This window comes from Coenobita brevimanus, chromosome 108 (genome assembly GCF_032717465.1).
Source record: "Coenobita brevimanus isolate Jiangsu-jjx chromosome 108, ASM3271746v2, whole genome shotgun sequence".
Taxonomy (NCBI): domain Eukaryota; kingdom Metazoa; phylum Arthropoda; class Malacostraca; order Decapoda; family Coenobitidae; genus Coenobita; species Coenobita brevimanus.
The window spans coordinates 887973-908792 of NC_137061.1; the positions used below are offsets into that span (position 1 = coordinate 887973).

General features: G+C 42.6%; 1 protein-coding gene across 1 annotated transcript in view; it reads right to left on the bottom strand.

The window, feature by feature from the left end:
* Positions 1-20539, bottom strand: part of LOC145416918 (uncharacterized) — a 43384-nt gene extending 22845 nt beyond the window's left edge. The window contains exons 1-20 of the mRNA XM_080285777.1: positions 20497-20539; positions 17043-17311; positions 16458-16706; positions 15991-16093; positions 14930-15164; positions 14198-14344; positions 13680-13792; positions 12905-13157; positions 12205-12382; positions 11380-11414; positions 10909-11108; positions 10160-10284; positions 8621-8695; positions 6897-6999; positions 3797-4092; positions 2418-2562; positions 1912-2084; positions 1313-1445; positions 896-1044; positions 352-450 (exon numbers count right to left, since the gene is read on the bottom strand). Coding sequence (XP_080141903.1) covers positions 352-450; positions 896-1044; positions 1313-1445; positions 1912-2084; positions 2418-2562; positions 3797-4092; positions 6897-6999; positions 8621-8695; positions 10160-10284; positions 10909-11108; positions 11380-11414; positions 12205-12382; positions 12905-13157; positions 13680-13792; positions 14198-14344; positions 14930-15164; positions 15991-16093; positions 16458-16706; positions 17043-17311; positions 20497-20539 — 3123 coding nt within the window. The remainder of the gene's footprint in view (positions 1-351; positions 451-895; positions 1045-1312; positions 1446-1911; positions 2085-2417; positions 2563-3796; positions 4093-6896; positions 7000-8620; positions 8696-10159; positions 10285-10908; positions 11109-11379; positions 11415-12204; positions 12383-12904; positions 13158-13679; positions 13793-14197; positions 14345-14929; positions 15165-15990; positions 16094-16457; positions 16707-17042; positions 17312-20496) is intronic.
* Between the last annotated feature and the right edge of the window lie 281 nt (positions 20540-20820).

Sequence of the window (20820 nt, forward strand, 5' to 3'; positions counted from 1 at the left end):
TTTATTGTAAAATTCTCTACTTATAGTGCTTGCATAACAACAAATACTGCAAACCGTTATACATGGCTGCAAAATAAACTGAATAAAGTATTGAAAAGATATGGGTGGTACAATTTCAGAACCAAAAAGCTTAGACTGGAAGTTGCGGGAATTTTACTGACTCCGACTCCAACCAAGAACAGACAACCCCAAGACTCTGACTCCAATAAAAAACAGACGACTCCAACTCCATAACCGTATGTTAAAGTCTTCCAGTTATAGCCTAAATAAAATATCTACATGTGTTAGTAACAGCAAAAGTTAAGTAGGCCTGCCTGTGGAAACAATGAGCCATGATACCAGGTAACCCACCTTGCTAACATTTGGAGGGATGGACATGGGGCCAACACTTGTCATGGGAACACTGGGGTTGGGTGACCGCGCTCTCTCTGCCTCACGCTTACGATGTTTCTGCAAATAATTTAGACGCTACGTACGTACAAGGGTGTGTGACATTAACATCGGAAGTTAACCCTTCAATCTGGTAGCACATACTGCTGGTTCATTCCTGTGACCTCCAGGCAATTTTCTTCAATTTAACTTTTTGCAGCTTAGGATCTCTGACAGTAAAAGATTAATGAAAGCTACATCTAACCCCTCCACTCTGAAAAGCCTTCCTTAAGCTGAGTTAAACCATCAGGAAGCAGCAAGAATATTATAATGAAAAATATCACTGGAATGAAGGGGTTCAAGGGTAATCGTATGGTACACCTTGTACTGGAAAGCCTGACTACAACGTACATTAGGAAGTAGCTCTAATATACTTGTTAAGCCATGTTTTACAGATCCCTAAGGGCAACTGATGGTAATAATAATGCTAACAATAAGAAAGAGAAAATATATTTGGTGCCATTACCTCTTTGGCCTTCTCAAGTTCCTGCTTGAGTAGTGCCTTTTGCATGATGCTCTGTGTGTGGGCGACCAGCTCCTGATGAGAGGGAGGTCGTCGAGGCCCACCTACATTGTTTACACCCAGGTTGTTGCCCAGAGAACCTCCTGTAAACACTGAAATGCAAGAATAAACAGTCATCATCATTATCACCACCATCATCACCCTGACCTTTTTCTACTACCAAAGGAATGAGTGAGGTAAGGTTTTCTCTACATCCCGTGTGAAACCGATCAGGATAAACGTCTGTGTGACGTGTTTCCTGACAACACCCACATAAAACTGTCCTAATGTCTCAACAATAACTATAGGGGAAAAAAGAAACCAGGGGGAGGGACTCTGATAAGGACTTACTGTAACTACAATGGTTGTGTATATACTTACTGAGAGGGGACAGACGTGACTGAGGCTGTAGAATATGTGGGTTGAGCATGTTGGAGGGGTCAGGGTTTGGTGATGCCACACGGGGGGAGAGAGATGCACTTCCACCTAGGGACAGTCCACCACTCACCACCGCCTGCAACACATACAAAAAATAATGTACGCTAGCTCCAAAAACTACCACACAGGGGTGGCTCTGATGGTATCCAAAAGATCAACAGTCATGATGTCAGGAGAAAATTAATATTTTATCAGAGCAGTTTTATTAATACAATACTGTACTAAGATACATCACACGCAAGCATTACACTTCATCCTTGTGAAATCAGGTCTACCAACGTGAGTGGAACCCTTGCACATTTTCAAGTTACTGCCTGCAGTGTCAGTGTCTTGCACAAAGTTAATGATACATTCTTGTGCAAGAGTACAGACATCCTTCAATTTTCATGGTTTCAATTTTGGCTGCAGATACTCAAGGATGTGCAAATAAACCCTAAAACTTGGTTTAAGGTGGATACTGGGAAAATGCATTTTTATATGTAAATAACATTTAAAAGTATCTCTCTATCTGTCATTAACTGGTCGAAGAGCATGTAATAAACCTGCGGCGTGGGTGAGGGTGTGAGTGTGGTGCGGTGAGGGATGAGCGGCTGTGAGTGTTGGCCCTTGAGAAACTTGAGGACCGTGGAGATGGCATCCCGCTGTGAGGCTGTGAGTGATGCCGTTTTCAGCTGATTCACCAGCTGTGGTGCCGTCACCTGACCACTGGCTACTCCTGTGGAGGGAGGAAGAGGGGGCGATGGTCAGACTATCTCCGCAGTATTTTCAAGCACATCCACATCAACTTGCTCATTTCTCTCCCTCCAAGAAACACCACACACTCCTCTCCAATAACCCCTTTCCACTACAGTATGGAGGTAATGTCAATATTAATACTGCAAAAAGCCCAGCACATGAAGTTGTACCTAAGCCAAACCTATGTCATACACTCTTTGTACAAAGTTCTCCTAGCCAGTTCAATCTACTGTCAGTTCCTTAACCTCACCACCCTCTATACCACACTCCTCCTCCTCCTACTATTCGATGTATAGGCAAATTTCCTACTTACGTTGCAGAAGTCCTTGCACATCAGGTCTTAGCAGAGCATCCCGCAGCACCTGGTCCTGAGGCTGCGGTGATGCACTCACACTCACACCACCAAACCCACCCATCAGCTGCTTGATTGGATCCAGTTGTTGTTGCTGCTGCTGTTGCTGGGGTTTGGACCATATGGTATATATTATTTATCCAAATCACATGATCCATGTGTGGCATATACTGTATGAGTCAGTTTCCCACATTTCAATCTTTGAAAGGCATCCTTTTTGATGCAATGTCATGAACAAACAATCACTCTTGAGTTTTCGTTTCCTATCTTACATGATTAAAAAATATACATGGAGTAATAGTGCAGTATTCAAAGTAGCATTTCATTACATAACTCAATTTCCTCCTTTAACCTCTACAAGACGGGCATCGGAATGTTCTGACATACGCTCAGGATGGGCACAATCAGCAGGCGCGATATGGTGGGGGGGGGGGGATGGAAGGGGTGGTTTAGGGAAGTGGGGGAATGGGTGTGTGGGGTAGGGTGGGGATGGTTTTAGGGGTAGGGGTGTAGGGGAGTAGGAGGGTGGCTAGTGGGTAGGAGGTTGGGGGTGGTGTGGGTAGGTGATGGGGGGTAAGCAGTTGGGGGTGGTGTGGGTAGGTGATGGGGGGTAAGCAGTTGGGGTAGGTGGTGGGGGATAGGCAGTGGGGGTGGTGGGGGGATTGTGGGGAAGTGGGGGTGGTGGGGGAATTGCGAGAGAGTGGGGGTGGTGGGGGAATTGCGAGAGAGTGGGGGTGGTGGGGGGATTGTGAGGGAGTGGGGGTGGTGGGGGGATTGTGGGGGAGTGGGGATGGTTGGGGGAAGGGGAGGATAGAGGCATGGGGATGGGTGGCGGGGGGCATGGAGGATGGGAGGGGGAGTTGGGAGGTTGTGTATGGTGGGAGGGTGGGGGCTAGGGATGGAAAGGGGTGGAAAGGGGTGGTGGGAGGATGGGGGGTTGGGGGTGTTGGGAGAGTGGGGGTTTGGGGTGGTAAGGGGTGGTGGGGAGGGTTGGGGAGGCTGTGGGGGCTGTCACAGTTTGGGGATGGGGGTGTGTGGGGAGGGTGGGGAGTGGTGTGTGGGTGTGGTGGTAGGGGGGTGGGGTGGGTGGGGTGGTTATCTGGGGATGGGACAGCATATGTGGACACCCATCTTTTTGCCCCTAGTACCCTTTGGACACCATACACAGACACCCGTCTTTTAAGAGTTAAATGGGTCTGTGAGACCCGCTGTTTTTTTTCTTTTCAAGCTTACACTACCTAAAACATAAACCAGGAAAATGTCTCAAAGTGGTTTAACTTGATGTACAGTACTATTCTGTACCCCGGACTGACTGGGTGAGTGAACATTTACTTCTGCACCCGCACCTGTTGTAGAAGCTGTCTTTTATGCTGTTGTTGTTGCTGTTGTTGTTGTTGCTGCTGCTGCTGTACCTGTAACAGCTTCATAATAACATCCTGGTTTGGTTGTCCCTGTGATGCCATCTGTGACATGGGTGGTGGTGGTTGGTAGTGTGCAACCATGCTGGGTGGCGGAACGTTAAGGTTGGGCACTGAGGGAGGGGGCATGGGTCGTGGCTGCTGCTGTTGGTGTTGTGGGGGCACACCTGGGTGGCTTTGCTGTCCACCCATACCACCTCCACTACCCTTCATCAGCACTGGAACAAATAATGACAAGTACAACAGTTAACATACATCAGAAGTGCAATCAAACATAATATGTTGGGCCATGAGTATTGGTTGGAAGAAGTTCAGGGAGCTGTTGCCTCTCCTGAAACTGAGAGGGCTCTCCCTCCATGCTAAGGGATCTTTATATGCAGCATGTGTTAGGAGTTTAATCCTGTATACCAGTGAGGCCTGAGCAGTAAAGGAAGCAGATATTCACAGGCTCAAAAGTAAAGAAATTGCAATGATTAAGTGGATGTGCAGTGCGTCCAAGAGTGCAAGGCCTGGGGTAGGTTTACAATAGAAAAGTTGAAATGTACGACAGGACTTGTGTGTACTGGTGCTGTGATGAGGAGAGGTAGACTGTGGTGGTTTGGGCATGTGGAAAGGATGGGCAATGATAACAGGGTGCAGAAACTGAAAAGCGTTAATGTTAGGGGTAGGGTTGCGAGAGGTAAACCAAAAAAGGCCTGGGATGAGGTCTTTGAGTGTGACCTCAGGGATAAGGGACTGAACAGGGACGCTGCCAGAGATCGAGCAGCATGGAAAGCCGCCACTAGGTGACCGAGGCTGAGGCATGCAAGCATGTTGGAGCCTTTAAGAATGAAACAAGATGTGAACAAAAGTCACTGACATTTTCTCTGTTGGTTGTGGTAGTGGAAGGTGTTACATATATTTTTACTTAAGAGTAGTATAAAGCACACGTTCAGGGTATGAAAAGGAGTGATACCGGTACTTCAATGTCTGGGGAGGATTTAGAAAGAAATGGAAAGCAAGACGTCATGCTGGCGAACTTTTGCACGTGGCTGAACTGCCGGGAATCCTTTAAAGCACTGCACCTCAGTGATCATGGAATGAGAGAGTACATTGTTTCATCTGGAAACGGTGCTGGTAAGGAGGGCTGGGTGAAGGGGAGGAGGGGTTGGTGCTTAAAATGGTGAGTTTCCAAGTAATATTATGATAACCATAAAATTAGTTTTCTGTTAAATACTGGAAGGACACTACCTAGACCTATCCTTCTCAGTCCCCCTATGAAACATACATAGTGTCCCATCGCACCTCTTACTTCCACAACCACATTACCACGGTATAAGAGAAGCAATCTCTGGTTGGCAAGAGAAGCTGCTGTTTCTGCTCACACCTATCACTCTTTGAACCCAAGAAGCACTTGCACATTTCCTTACGTACTGATTTTAAAGACTGTTCACATGCATATCTATGCATCTGAATTGCACACAAGATACCTTCTACCTAAATGCCCAGTGTTAGATGAAGGAAAACATATCATCATCTAATCCTGTGTTGCTCCACGAGGAGCGTAGGAGTCCGGGGCTAGGCAAGTTGGTCCTGATATTTAAGATGAGAATAACCAGCTTCACTCATCCCTGGGTGGCATTACATGAACAATAAATCCCAACCACCCCTTGGATAGAAACTTGTACAGGCTCAATCCGATTCGAGCACCTTAACCCCTTCATTACTGAATGAAGCAAGCTGTGTAGAAACCGCAGGCAAGTACTGAACTCACAAAGTGGGCCGGTTTGGCTTAGGCTGAGTGCTGGGAGAACCTCCCCTGTTTGCGGTGCTTCTTATGCATTTTATCCACACACCCTTAGTTTTGCTTCTAGCTCTGTAATTTTTATTCCTCATAATCTCAAATAGTTGTACTTGCTTATGGTGCTGATAAAAACATTTGGCGAATATAAATTATGCGCTAATTTACGTTTTTTTCTTTCCTTCGTGTTTTCTCATAGAAATATATGTTTTATGGTAATTGTTACCGAGAAAGAGTTTTAGGAAATTTCATTAGCTACATTTTGGTACATAAACATTTACAATAGGACAATTCGGGTCGGTTTTATGTACCACAGAAGGAAATTATTTTACGATCGCAGTGCAGTGCAGGAGCGGTGTTTCGCTAAATTATTTTTTTCCCCTCCCTTCATTTTTGTCTCTATCTGCCTGATTTTTTATTCATGTAACCTCAAATAGTTGTACATGTACTTGCTAATGGTGTTGATAAAAACGTTCGGTGAATATAAATCATGCGCTAATTTACGCATTTTTTTCTTCTTTCCATCAAGGGGCGATTTTGTTGGACGCTGCTTGCATCGTCCAGTAACGAGTGCGTGAGATTAGGTTTGACGCAGCCTGTGTCGTCCAGTAACGAGCGGGTGACCTTTTCATCGCTACCCTAAGTATCGAAAGGGTTAATTGCCCACTAAACCATCAGGCATCATAATTTGGTTATACGGTTACCACCCAGCACAGTAAATGGTTTCCTGATGTACAGGAAACCATTAAGCTTGTCATTCAGTGTAGAGGCAGAAGCCATAAAAGTGCCTTCTCCCAAAATAAACATCACACTGACAGAGTCAGATCCAGCACATCCATAACAGGGCAGGTGTGATTTCTAGCGGAATTACAACAAGTCTGAATTCATGCTGACTCATTATGAAATTCCTTTTAAAATTTTCCCGAATTCCCCTTTTCACTGAAATGGATGGGATAATCTTCATGCAAAATTATACAGCAATTATTTTGTAACACTGCTCTTTTATTATAACTAATCATAAGTCTGCTGACAATAGGTGGGGATATTCCCCCAAGTCTTCACTCTTGCAATCTGCATTAATATAACAATGAAACACTGATTAGTGATTCTGAATGTTCTTTGCCAAACAATATCTTTAGAGTGAGTTCAGCTGCTTGTGCAAGAGTGTTAAGACTCCTGTTGAACATCAAGGCTCATCTGCTATTTCACTTTTTCACACAAGGACTAAGAAGCAGTTCTTACTCTGAATGAGATCATTTTCTGTGGGTGCGTTGGGTAGGGCAGGCTGGATAGGCAGAGGGGATGGCTTCACTACATTGTTCTCCTTCATACCACCATTCAACAGCTGAAATTACAACACAAACATTACAGAACAACCATTACACACACACACCTATTACAATTAGAGGCAGCTGCCTTGGGATGTACTGAACTAGAAATTATAAAATGTAAAATTATATAAAAAAGTACAGAAACACTGCATAAAGAAAATATAAACAGCAAAGCAGATTTAGCAAAAATAAATTAATGAATGAATTATCAAAAAAAATAATGAATGTTAAAATAACTGCATAAGTTTGGCCACAGATGCACTTGCAAGAATTCAAACACTAATATATAATAATGGCAATTTCAGTGTAGCTATGGAAAAGGTGAATACTGTTATGGATATGCAGGCAGAACTGACCCAAAAATCTATATAACATATATTCCGTTCATACAATACTACAATGCAAGTAAAATACTGATAGTGTTGGAGTGAGATGCCTTCATGTGGCAACACTAATATAATCAAACAATTCTGCAGCCCAGTTAAACATCAGTTCTGTTGGAACTCTGATTATTGCACAAATAACAATATCTATCTATCTATCTTGCCAGACGCCTCAATCCCGTCTGGGGTGGCCACAAACAAATTGCCTTCATGTCGTCCTGTCCCCCGCCATTTCACTGCCCTGCTCCCAACTCACACCCCCCTCTCTCATATACCTCTCCAACCCATCCCTCCATCTCATCCTCGGCCTCCCCCTCCCTCTTCCCCCCTCCACCTCATTCACATACACTCTCTTCGTCAGTCTTTCACCCTCCATCCTCTCCACATGGCCACACCACCTCAATGTATTTAAGAATATTTCACAGTTTATGCAAGACATCAATTGAAATTAACAGCATTAAAGCAATTTTCTTTCCCGACAGTTTCTAACAATTGCTGGGATGTAATCAGTTGGCTTTGGCACTTGGCTTAGCTTCCTGTCTACAGAAAACTCGGCACAATTTGTTTTTATTTGATCTGACAATTTAAAGTACTGTACTGTAATTTCTTGTTTACTAATTTCAGAGTCCACATCTCCCTGACTACATTGTATGGTGTACAGTACAAATAGATAAGTGTCACTGCAAAGATAATCTTGCAAGGGCAATATGGCAAATTACTGGAAAAATTATACACACAAAACAACACTGGCTCACACAAGAGGATGAGTTATAGATCCATATTCTTGTCAGTTTAGAAGGCTTTCCAGCAAAGGCTGGTTAATTATATATATTGCATAGTACAACTTATTATTTGTAATCTGCACATTTTTACCTTTCATCCAATTCTTTTTAGGGGCCAAGGGCCAGGTTACTCAATCCCATCAATTAAGGAAAACAGCTTTACTTGCCTCTAAAAGGTATTATGTGAGCATAAAACCCCAACCCTCCCTCAGATGGAGCCTTTACAGGCATCATTCCATCGGGACACCTTACACCACTAGACCATCTAGAGTTCTTATCAACACTGACTGCATGAATAGAATAAAAGGCACACACAAGTTAACATACCAAAAACAAATGAAAAAATACATATGTGCTATGAGACTTCCTTATCTGACAAGAATACGACACAGTGTCCACACCTGTGCACTCAGCGGAATAGAAATATGAAGGACTGTGTGTTAAGAGGAGGATGGTGGGTGTGGGTTTACCTTCATCAACACATCCTTGGGTGAAATGCTGCGCTCCACGTGCCTGGGGCCCTGAGTGCAAGTGACCTGAGACAGCTGAAAGGACATCCATCTTTCACACCATCTCACACTAAACTTCAACCACAGCTGCATTATCATCATCATTGTCATTTTCCATTTCAAGTTGGTTTTCCACTCTTGTATCAATATCATCCTTTCTGGTTTTACAACTGTTTTCCAAACTTTGAATTGTGAAAATGCATCTCCCTTCTGGCAACTATCAGATTACTTTCTTCAAGAGAATATTTCTTTTTTGATTGGCGAGGTTGAACAAATTCATACTTAACCCCTCCAGATTCAAAAATCTTTCCAAAGTTAATAAAATTATCTGGATATAAAATGGATAAACTAGGCTGCATAAAAAAAACATGGTTTTCAAAAAAGCTAAAATTATTCTTACTATCTCCAGATAATTTCATTCAACTTGGGAAGGGTTTATAATAGTGCACAGGTCTCTGTTATAATTATCTACTCCATACTGAAAAGTCAGGGAACAACAACAAACTACAATAATGGCACAGCACTGAATGCGTTAAGGATTGTTCACATCAGTCATTTTATATGGTTCATGACCTGAAAATTTTATAACCTAGTACATTTCAACATTTGGGGTTGAGATGTTATCACCTGAGATTGAGATATTATAACATTTGGGACTGAGAAGCAAATGCATTACTGTAATTACATAATCATCTATTACCTGAATCAAATATCTGAAATTAAAATTCAAAGTTGTTGTTAATGTGGCTGATGCCGTGAGTTTCCAGTCATATTTTGTGTCAAATAAATCTTTCACAAGTGGTGAGAAAAGATGGTACATATATACTTAAAAATAGAAAAAAAGGGTGCATGCAACCATTCATTAAAAACTATACTTCTAAACACTAGCACAATTACAAATAAAGGTAATCATCAAAAGTATAAATACCTACAGACTCAAAAGCAATAACCGGCTGTCCCTCCACAGATAAGAGCTAAGGCAAGAGAACAACCTATTCACTTTAAGGCAATGGAAATGCCCACAAACGGGTATGAGTGAGGATGGATTTATTTCAAGATGACTAGGAAGGCAGTGGAAAGTTAAATGCATAAATGACTGGATTTTGTTTGCTGGAAGCAATACCAATTATTGTTTTTGTCTGTATGCATGACCAAAAGAGTATCAAACAGCTGAGACCTAATGATATAAAAAATTAATAATATAGTTCACAATGATTATGGGAGATCAATCTACTTTTATGTGCATGCATATTTCAACAATACTTAAGGTACTATACTAAGGATAACAGAAAATGCCACTAGCAAGCAATGTGGCATCCTCACAAAAACACAGTCATCAACATGTGACATGAATAGGTGGCATTTTGAAAAATCCATTATCTGTGGTGTCAAATGTTCTGTACCGGTACAAAATGTTCAACACAATTTTTTTGACCAAATTTACATCAATACACAAGTAGATATGCTGCATGGACTGAAAACACACACATGTATACTCACAAAGTCATCAAAGGCTGTCATGTTGTGGGTCATGTTGTGCTGGTTGTGGTGGTTGCGGTTCTGCTGCCTCATGTTGCGGATACCAGCTTCAACCTCCTCCAGACTTTGTCCTTTACCGTCCAGCACTACAAAGAAAGAAAAACATCCATCCATCATCTAATCTCATATAAATATTCCTGTAACCATAGTCCAATACCATGCTACATAAAATTGTGAAAACTACCAGACAAGCCTGAAGCAGTTTGGAATAAAAACAGAACTGTATAAAATATTGGTGAAAAGGAAGAATGAGGAAGAAGTGATTCAGACAGTGAAAAGGGTGTGAAGTGGTAGCCTGGAGGCATTTCTGTCAAGGGTTCAAGAGGGGAGCAAGGTGCTGATGATGAAAATTCCCAAATCCTCAATTATTTATCCAGTATAGTATGGCTGTCTTGGATGACACACTACAGAAAACTGAACACTGAATGCTGCTTAGGCAAGGAATGACAGCATGATTACAAAAATAAACAATCCTTTACTATCGTACAATGCTTACCTCTGATGAGCTTTTGGAAGTACCCAGGTACTAGCAAGCTTTCTCATTTACTGCAGTATGCTTGGTACTGTAGTTCATTCATTCATCATCTAATGCTTGATAGTATTGTGCTTTAAAGAAGGCTTGACTTTAAATGTTGCTATTATAATCTGATGATGATACAGAAGTGGAAGTTAAAATTACTGTTATCATGATAAGTAAATTATCCACTCACTGAGATCCTTAATAGAAGGAGGTGGATGCGAGGTAGGTAGGCCCGGTGGTCCAATGGGCTGGGGTGGTGGACCAAGTGGATCCGGGACACTGGACCCCACAGAGGCCTGGTGTAGCAGCTCCACAATTGAGTTGCTACCAGTTTTGTCTGCTGGCGATATTGGTGCAAAGAACCTGGTCGAGTCAAGCCCTGCCACAGAAGTGAGACGCGGATTAACAAGAGACTACCACGCCCCTTACCACACCTAATATTGTGATACATGGATGAAGCATTGTGATGTACATGCTACCCTATAACTCCTTATGGGCGGGCAACTTGTCAATTATACAACCGTGTGGGGCGGCATATTTTCGGAAAAGTAATGCATCGAGGAATAAGCCTAAACATGCATAAATCGATGAAAGTGAATGAAAAACGAAGGCAAGAGGTGTTATATGCATGGTAATATGTCTCTGCTGGCTGCGGGAGGATGAGGGGAGGAGTGAGGAAGGAGTGCGGGCAGGCAGCTTATCACCAGGCATGCCCGGGGCGAAGCTAGCAAACTATTCACTCATTGCTTTTTCTTCACCACTGAACACTATATTTATCATTTATGCATTCTTTACACTATTCATTGTCTTAAGAATTTTATGTATGTGTTTTCTATTATACCTGAACACTTATAACAATAAAACCTACGTATGTATATACTATTTTACTTGACCAATTATAACACTACAACTTATCTATGTATATTCAATTTTACTTGTCTCAAGGCTTGGGAGAGTAGAGGGCAGGACAGTAGTTGATAAAGATGCCTTATCACCCAATATCACCAATAAATTAGGACCAAAAATGGCTGGACGTCACCTCCTCACGCACGGACGTTACGTAATGTCGCCCGCACGTTAGGGGTTAATGATGATCATGCTGCTACTGCCTAACCCTGGCATGGCTGACCAAGCACAGCTATCAACCATAGGTAGGTAACTGCTTCTAGAGGGCTGTCCTACAGGTACCAATACAGGACAGTATTGGACGTACACCGTCCAGGAATCCGGAGCCTTGTGGTATACAACACCCCACCAGGGTCAGACCAGGGTCCTTTCCCATGGCAAGGTGCAGGGAAATATAAGATGATTTGGCTCAAGGATGGACAATGAAAGAGCTTTGCCCCACCCAGGGTACACAACAACACCACTTGTACGCTCCTCATTAGTGTCTTTGTTGAGATTGAAGTTGAGGAATGATAATTACATTCTCAAGCTGCAAAGGTTAATAATGAAACAACTTGAAACATGAAGTGACTGTATTAACATCCCTACCATTAAGGAGGTTGTTGAAGTGAGGTGGCAAGTCGAGGGAGGAGCGGCGTGAGTTGACTGATGATCCTAGGAGTGGTGGACTTTCCCGCTTGGAAAAGAACTGCTTCAGACGTGACGACCCTCCACCACCCCCCCCTCCGCCTCCCCCTCCTCCACCTATACCACCACAACTGCTGTTTGGAACTATTTCCTCTGAAAAGCAAAAACATACAAATGTTTCACATTTCTATCTTTTTCCTCTCCTCCACCTCTCACCTCCTTCTCCAACATCATCACAACTACGGTACTGTTTGGAACTGTCCTCTGAACAGCAAAAATTAAAAAATATATAATCCAATTATGCTACCAACACATCACTCCCTGTATCTAATGGTTGCAAGCTAAACAAAAATGTGTACATCATGCATTGCACTTCATCTGATCTGGTACCACATTTGTGGGATTTTTAAAGCCAAAATTACCTAGAAAAATGTGGAACAAGAAGTTTCTTTAAATCATTCTCTGACATAAATTACAAAATGACAAAAATCCACTCTTCTTATACTGTCATGGTTACCAGTCTCACTCCATGCCACAACCGTGACTAAGTGTACGGACAAACTGTGGAATTCACTTATTGGGCATGCCGATACCACAAAGGTGGAATGCCACAATTTTTGTTTAAGCATACGGCTATAAGAATCACAATGAACTTACCAGGATATCCAATAATATCACCAAGGAAGTCATCAATATTGAACCCTGGGAGATCAGCATCTGGGGGCTCAATGACGGTTGGTTGGGTTCGTTGTATGATGTCCCCCCCGTTGACGATCTCCACTGGGGGTTGTGGCTGTGGCTGTTGCTGCTGTTCCTCAGGCTGTTGTGGTTTGGGTGAGGTGCTGCTTATTGTTTCCTCAATGATGATGGGTGTATTGCAGCGTGACCCCTTTCTGCTACCACCACCTGTTGGAAAAAAAAATTTATTCATTAGTCTATTTACCTGTTTAGCTATCTGTATATTCACCTACCTACCCGTCAATCAATGGTTTCCTCAACGATAACTGGGGTGATGCAGTGTAAACTTTTCCTGCTACCACCAACTGTTATAAAAATACTATCGTAATCTATTTTTTTATCTCCTGTACTAATCCATCAATCTTTGATCTACTCAAATGATAATGGGAATAATGCTGCATGATCTCTTTCTGCTCCTTCCACCTGTTGGATACATCATCGTTGTCATCATCATCATCTTGACCTTCCCATCTGACTGTAGGATAGAGTGAGGCAGGGTTCAGAAAGCAGTTAAAGAATTAAGCTCAACAGAGGGAGACCTAATCAAAAGCACATCCAGCGAAATGGGCCACCAACTTGTTTACTCACCAGTCCAGCCCAATGAATCCTGACCCCCTCCTACAGACATAAACATTCACACTTATACACCATAACAACAAAAACAACCTCAGACTCTGCACTTCCTCACACCTTCTTTATCTTTCTTGGAGCGTCGGCGTTCCCTCTTGTTCTGAGCCTTGGTCGATGTGCTGTTTTCCTCAGGAATGTCATCAAAGCCAACAAGTTCGATGTATTCATTTTGACTGAAAGGAAAATTACTGCATTACATATACAGCCATGTGATACAGTTCTCCAACAATCCCTACCAGTACTGAGTTCTGCCTCCCAAATTTCTCTTTCCTCCCTTAATAAGTAACCTTCCTCATCCATGGTCTCTCCCTCCACCTAATAAACATACAGTATCCTAATCAATCTTTCATTTTCCATTCTCTCCACATAACCAAACCATCTTAGGGTACTGGTCAAAAGACTTTCACACACATCCATATAATCATTACATCCATTTCAATCCAACATTAGTACTGAAAGATTAACTTAGTTCACTCTCTACTTGCATTGCAGCCCTAGTGCCCTCGTAACTACTCTTGACAGCATTCACATTCTCCATTTGCTAACCATCCAGCCTCACTAAGCATAAACAACAGTACCTGGTAGGTCCACTTGTGAACCACTCGGGCTGTTCATCCTCCTCAGACCGCGAGGGACGCCTGCACTCCTTGTAGCGACCTCGGTCACGCCGGTCCCCTCGTTTATCCCCCTCATCCTCCTCAAAGAACTGGCGCCGACTGTCATACCTGCCATGACAATGTTGTGGGTTAAGTGCTGATGATGGTTACAATTACTTACAGTATATGGAAACCACACTCGTCCAATATAAGCTTCCTCTTCACATCTATTGTGCAAATAATTTTTGCTGAAGCAAGTCAAGAATGTACTTGTGCTAGAATAAAAGTAGGTTCATTACACAGCAGCAGAAATATGCATAATGTAATATCTTCACAAAACTTTTTCTTAATGGCGGGGGAAAAAAAGCACCAAAGGCTCTGAACCTGCAAAACTTCTTACTAAAGAAACCTAGAAAGAGTGCATCAAATTAATGATGTCTTTCCGGACTGCACTTGGCACACTGGAGGTCAAGACAAAGAAATAACCAAAATGAGTAAGCAGGAGTTTCATGAGATAATACAACCAATTTAGCAAAGAAATGAAAGAAGTGCTGAATTCTGATGCCTTCATATAGTAGTACCAATATTAGCAGGTATTTCCATTACCTGGTAATATAATCACCTCTCAACACCCACCCAATCTCCCAAAAGAAAACTGGTGGGCTACAGAAGGACAACTGCAGCCAGAAGTCCATCAGGTTAAAATTCACTGACCTGTTATCTGCGTCATAGCAGTGATCCGGCCTGGCTCTCCAGTCTCTGCGCTGGTCACCATCCCTGTCCCGGCCACGGTCCATATCCCGGCGTGAGGGCAGGCCCCGGCCACTCCGATCTCCTGGCACAACCGGGGCTTCCTGGTCATCCCGCCGAGATATCCTGCCAGACCCAATCCTCTTGGCTGGTATCTCACGATGGGACTCACGCTGGGGCCGCTCCGTGGTAGGGGAATCTGAATATATATCTACTTTATAGAGCTTATTTTGTGCATAAAATTGCTTATACACAGAATATAGCAATTCCTCACTTTCTATTGATGAAAGTATGTATAGGGTTCAGCATAATTTTGTTCCAAATTTTAAAAAATTGGCAAAAACCTAATTTTCACTACAGAACCTTCCCAAACTAAAAAAAAATAAAAAAAAAGTGAGTAGACAGATCATGGCAGGGAAATTACCACATAATATTCTAGACAAAGCATAGGGAGGGAGGGAGGGAGGGAGGGAGGAAGGTGGAGGTGGGGTGGGGGGTCTCTGGTGGGGGTGAGGGGGGGATGAGACACCCCCTATGCAGGGGAGGTGGTGAGGGGGTATTATGGCGGGAGAAAACACACAAAGCGATCATAGCAGGGAAATTGCTGTCATTCGATATAAAGTGGGGGATGGATAGGGGGAGGGGGTTGGAGTGGGGGGGGGGCAGCATGAGACACCCCCCCCCATTTGATGGAGATGTGGTATTGGTGAGTAGTTAGGGTCGGAGGGGACAAAGCAGACTGTATCCAATCAGCCAGAGGGAGGTGAAGTGCTAGGGGAAGTTCCCCCCCAGACCTGGTGAGGGGGCAGGATCTTCCTTCCCACCACCTCATCCCCCAGTTCTGATTGGGTAGGAGCCATTTATGTCATAAAAGGGGCTGGCCTTGTGCTCAGCAGTTTTTGACAGACCTTCTATGATCATTAGTCATAGGACTCTACGTGACAAATTTGCAAACTGATGATCGCCAGTCATAGTACTTTACAAGTTAAGTGGGGAACACTGTTCACAATGCTACCAAATATTACCTGGACGCTTTGTGGTGGAAGAGGACTGCTGTAGGCCGTGGCAACCTGTACTGAAACTGCGGCGTTGTGGCGACAACACTACCCCATCTTGCTCCTCTTGATGCTAAAACAATAACAAGTGTCATTTGTTCCTGAAACACCCTTCAGGATTATGGCTTCTGGCTAAAAACAGATTACATATTTCAACACTTCTTAATATACATAGCTACACTGATAACACCACTATCAACTGTTCACTTATTTTTCTATAAAATTTACCTTGACAGATAACAAGAACATTCAGAGTGCATACCTCCATCATCGAAGAACTATGCCCCATTCTGACCTTGCCCTTTGATATTTTTAAGGCAGCAGTGACCATTTGCTGCCCTCTAAGTGGCATTATTTGTGTACAAAATCCTTACCATTCATCAGATGCAAACTCTTATGGGCTAATGTCACGACCCATTAGGCCATACTTTGCTTACTTTAATCCGCTCCCTAGGGTCACGGCTGCTGCGTTTCAGCTCCAGGTCTGGTGGTCTCTCGGGTCTGTTGTTGGCTGTGACGGGGCCTGGTGGCGCTGGAGCGGGGACCGGGGCAGGGCGGCGGTCATCGTGGGCTGCCCTAATCCAGCGCTCAGGATCCCATCGACCCAGTGGCTTGGCGTAAGCAGCATCAAGGCTATCTGGCCACTTCTGGGACAGTGGCGCATCTTTTAGCGCTAACAGCTCCTCCTGAGAAACAAACAATGCAATAACTGATCATCCTGATACAATCTTTCTAAAGTTTATGATAAATGCAGGGTAGAACCTTGACGGGTGTTACAACTGAGGTAAACTTTTAAAGTTAAATAACAGTACCGATAAAGGCAGATAAACAAAATTTAAAGCACTGAAGACACTTAATAGATGCAAGACACCCACTTTTGAGTAGCAGTATAATGGTTGGTCCACACATGGGGGTAGATATATACAGTGCTCCACAGGTTCCCAATATGGTCAATTTTCACAAGATAAATAGACAGATAGATGGGCAGACACGCAATCAGAAATTAAAACACCAATACAAACCTTTGAATAGCGCAATAACGGCTGATCCAAATGTGGGGTTGATACCCTGGAGGTTCCCGACGAGGTAGATGTCTCCCCTTCTTCTGTCTTGGCCGTGGGAGATGATGATTCTCTACCACCGCCACCACAACTCCCATCTTCTTTGTCTGGCTGTTGTGGCTGCTGTGGCTGTGATTGTGGTTGTGGTTGGTTTTGTTGTTGCTGCTGTTGAGGTTGTTGCTGCTGCTGCTGCTGACTAGACCACCTATCAGGACTTTCCTCATTTGTTTCTGGAAAATAGAATGAAGAATGAGACTAGAAAATGAGACACTGGAGAATGAGAGAAGAGAAAACAAGAGAAAATGGAGAATGATAGAAAGGAACATGAGAATGGAATATGAGCAACTGATTAGGAGTGTGAGTAAATAAGCTGGAGAGGGGGAGGGGAAGAGGGAAACCAAGGATGAGATGGAGAGGTAGCTATATGAATTAGAGGGATGTGAGTTGGAGAGGGCACACTGATGACTAACAACAGAGTGACGGAGAGGTTTATCATTTGCTGCCATCCCTTCCATGATTAAGGCATCTGGCTATAGACAGGATAGCTAGATGGATAGACAGATGCAGATACAGCGATATGGACATGTGTACTTGTGTTGGAGAGCATCTAAAATTGTGAATAAATGAATATACTGTATATAGTACCCTAGTATGGTACTGTGATAAAAAAAATAAAAAAAAGTGTGGGGGGGGGGGAGGCAAAACTGCTCACTGAAAAACAATGGTTGGTGCAAAGAACACCTTACCGGTACATCTTCTGGCTCTTATTAATCACTCCCATGTCCCCAAAACCATCCAAGATCAGCTAGAAATGAATACTAGAGTTGTGCCAACCATGAGAGGGTTAATGGTTATAATATTAACATTCCAAGGCTCCTATAACTCAGCATCAATTGAAATAACTTTGGACATAAGTGAAATGAATACCAGAAAGGCCTCCACCATGATGGGGTTAGTGTTAACAGAATAATACTTTCAGGTTCCTGTGACTCATTCTCTACTGAGCAAAATCATTATGTGAAGGTAAACAGATTAGCTGCAAGTGGACTGTTTGAATATGGACTGGATATATTTACTACCCATATCTTACAGTCATTCGTTAACCAATAACTGGCTAAAAGGGAATATACTTCTCAGACAGGTACAATCAAACTGACTGACAGTAAGAAGGGGGCTGTAGGAAAAAAAGAAAAAGAAAAAAGAAAAGGAGAGAGAGAGATTCAATCCAATGGCCAGCGACAATGTGGTTAAGGCATAAGGTTAAGGTTACTGAGGTCAACAGTGGCCCATGACCTTGTGCAGTAATGTGTATAGCCTACCGTAAAGGGGCTGGCAGTTACTACACCCTGTGAGGTGTTTCTGGGAGGTTGTATGTATGAGAGAGTGTAAAATGCATATCACAAGATTCAACAACGCTAGCATCATCATGACCTCCTTTCTTTCTTCAGGCATAATTAAAATACAAATTTCAGAAGATGCTTTTCTAAACACAACATGGTGATAAATTTCAGTGACCAAAGTTAATAAGCAGCAGTTTTAACTGTCAAATACCAGCTCAAATTCCCACATTAGAATACCTGTACCCTTTCCAAGCTGAACTTTCTATCTACCTATAGCCAGACACCATAATCTCATATGGGGTGGTCGTTTGCCTCTTGAGTTAGTTGTTTTGCGGGAAGGGGAACTAACCCTCCACCAACCTACTTGCTGATATGTCGGGAACACATATGGGTTGGTTATGCCAATGTGGTTACCACTCAGCACTGTAAATGGTTTCCTGAGTTTAGTATCCCTGTCTACAGAGTAAAACTTGCAGTACTACAGACTGTGTTTAATAATGGAACAGTGGGGGTTTACATCACACCTTAATTATGAAATATTTAAGGTCAGATGCCCAGTAATTTCAAGGTAAGACTTCCCTTCACTATCCCAAAGTAGAGTGCAAATACAGGGGTAATAATGAGTTAGTTATATAATGGAATGGTAGGAACTCTTCTGCTATAATTTAATAAAGGCATAGTTATACCCAAAGTCAGGAAATAATCCGAAACTTTAAATCAATACTCTCAATATTCCTGCAGAGAAGTTAAAAACAGAGGTTACCGAGTATGAGCTGTTTTCTTAACAGCTTAATAAAAGAATATGTCAATGTGGGCAAACAATCTCATTAGGTTTAATAATTATTTAGCTTCAACTTAGTGTATTCTTCAACTGGGTATCTGTTTTGGATTATTTTCCCCAATCCTTCATTTGCATTCATTTAGGTATTTTTCATTCATTCATTCATTGCCGGACGCCATGTATCCCAAACGGGGTGGCCAAGGGCTTAGAGTTAATTGTTTTACAGGGAGGGGCACTAATCCTCCACCAACCCCACTTGACACATAGGGAGAACGTTATGCCAACAGCATCTGGTGTTCCCAGGCGGTCACCCATCCAAGTACTAACCAGACCCAACGTTGCTATTTACCTGGATTTATTTTAGTGGTGTACAACATACTGTAGTGTCAAATTCACTCCTCTACATTCCTCCATAAATACAAGAATAAAGACACAGGTCAATCAGCTCCAAAGTTTCATGAAATGTTTAGGAACCTGAAATATTTAAGTCAAGCTAGTAAAACAAATTAAAATCAAGAAAAGACCTTCATTCAAAACAAAAATTGTGGTCACTATGTATTACCGGTACATGTTGTTTCAGTTTAATAATGGAATACCTGAAGGTCATGCTGGTTAAATAGTCCAAATCATGGCAAGATCACGTAAAAACCATAACATGGATCCATTCGAAACAAAAATAGGGTCACTGAGTACAATATTCTGAATTCGATGATGAAAGAAATATCCTGACAAAGTTCAGTAAGTTATTAACAATCAAGGCACGACAAAGATCCCTAACCCTTTCCAGTCGGGCTGATGGTCAATCGTAAATATTAGAAGGTTGATCTGGCTAATAACCCATGAGACTCATTCCTAACTCAGAAGACTTTAATTCTCATGCAATCACAATTTACGTATTTCATCGTGTGGCCTCCAGTTCCCTCATATTAAAACCTATGAGACTCAATCCTAACTCCCAACAGGTGACATTAATTCTCATGCAATCACCATTTAGTTATTTCGTTATGTGAGGAATCCAGTTCCATCAGGTAAAAAAATACATAAATAAGAGGTAGACACTAACACTACACTTGCACTAAGCAGGAAATGCATCAGGTCTGAAAATCAAATTCCTTTCCTATACGTGACTAAAAAGGGCAATATTCCCCCTTACCTTCAATTAAGCTTAGGGGGTTGTCCAGTTCCCTCAGATAAAAACAAACCAGCAACAACTTTCACTACTAAGCCCTGAAATCATGAACTTGAAAATCTAATTAACTTTCGAAATACGGGAAAAAAGATGGTCCCCCCTTACCTTCAGTATTAGGCTCCCCTCCAGCACTGCCCTGGCTTGACATGGCGAATATTCTATGGGAAAGTGGGCGATGACAGCAGCAGGTAGTTGATGATAAAGACACAGACACACTCCAATATTTTCTCACTCGTTCACTCTCTCACTCTTTTCCAAAATCAAAAAATTCAAAATGGGAAACTAAGGAGAAACTGGTGCTTAACAGTGGCTTCCAAATCTTATCCCCCCCCCAAGGGAAAATTAAAAAGGTCACATAAACAACGGACACTGATGCAAAAATAGAAAATATGGCGGTGGACTCCCCGGATGACGAGAAATGTAAGGTTG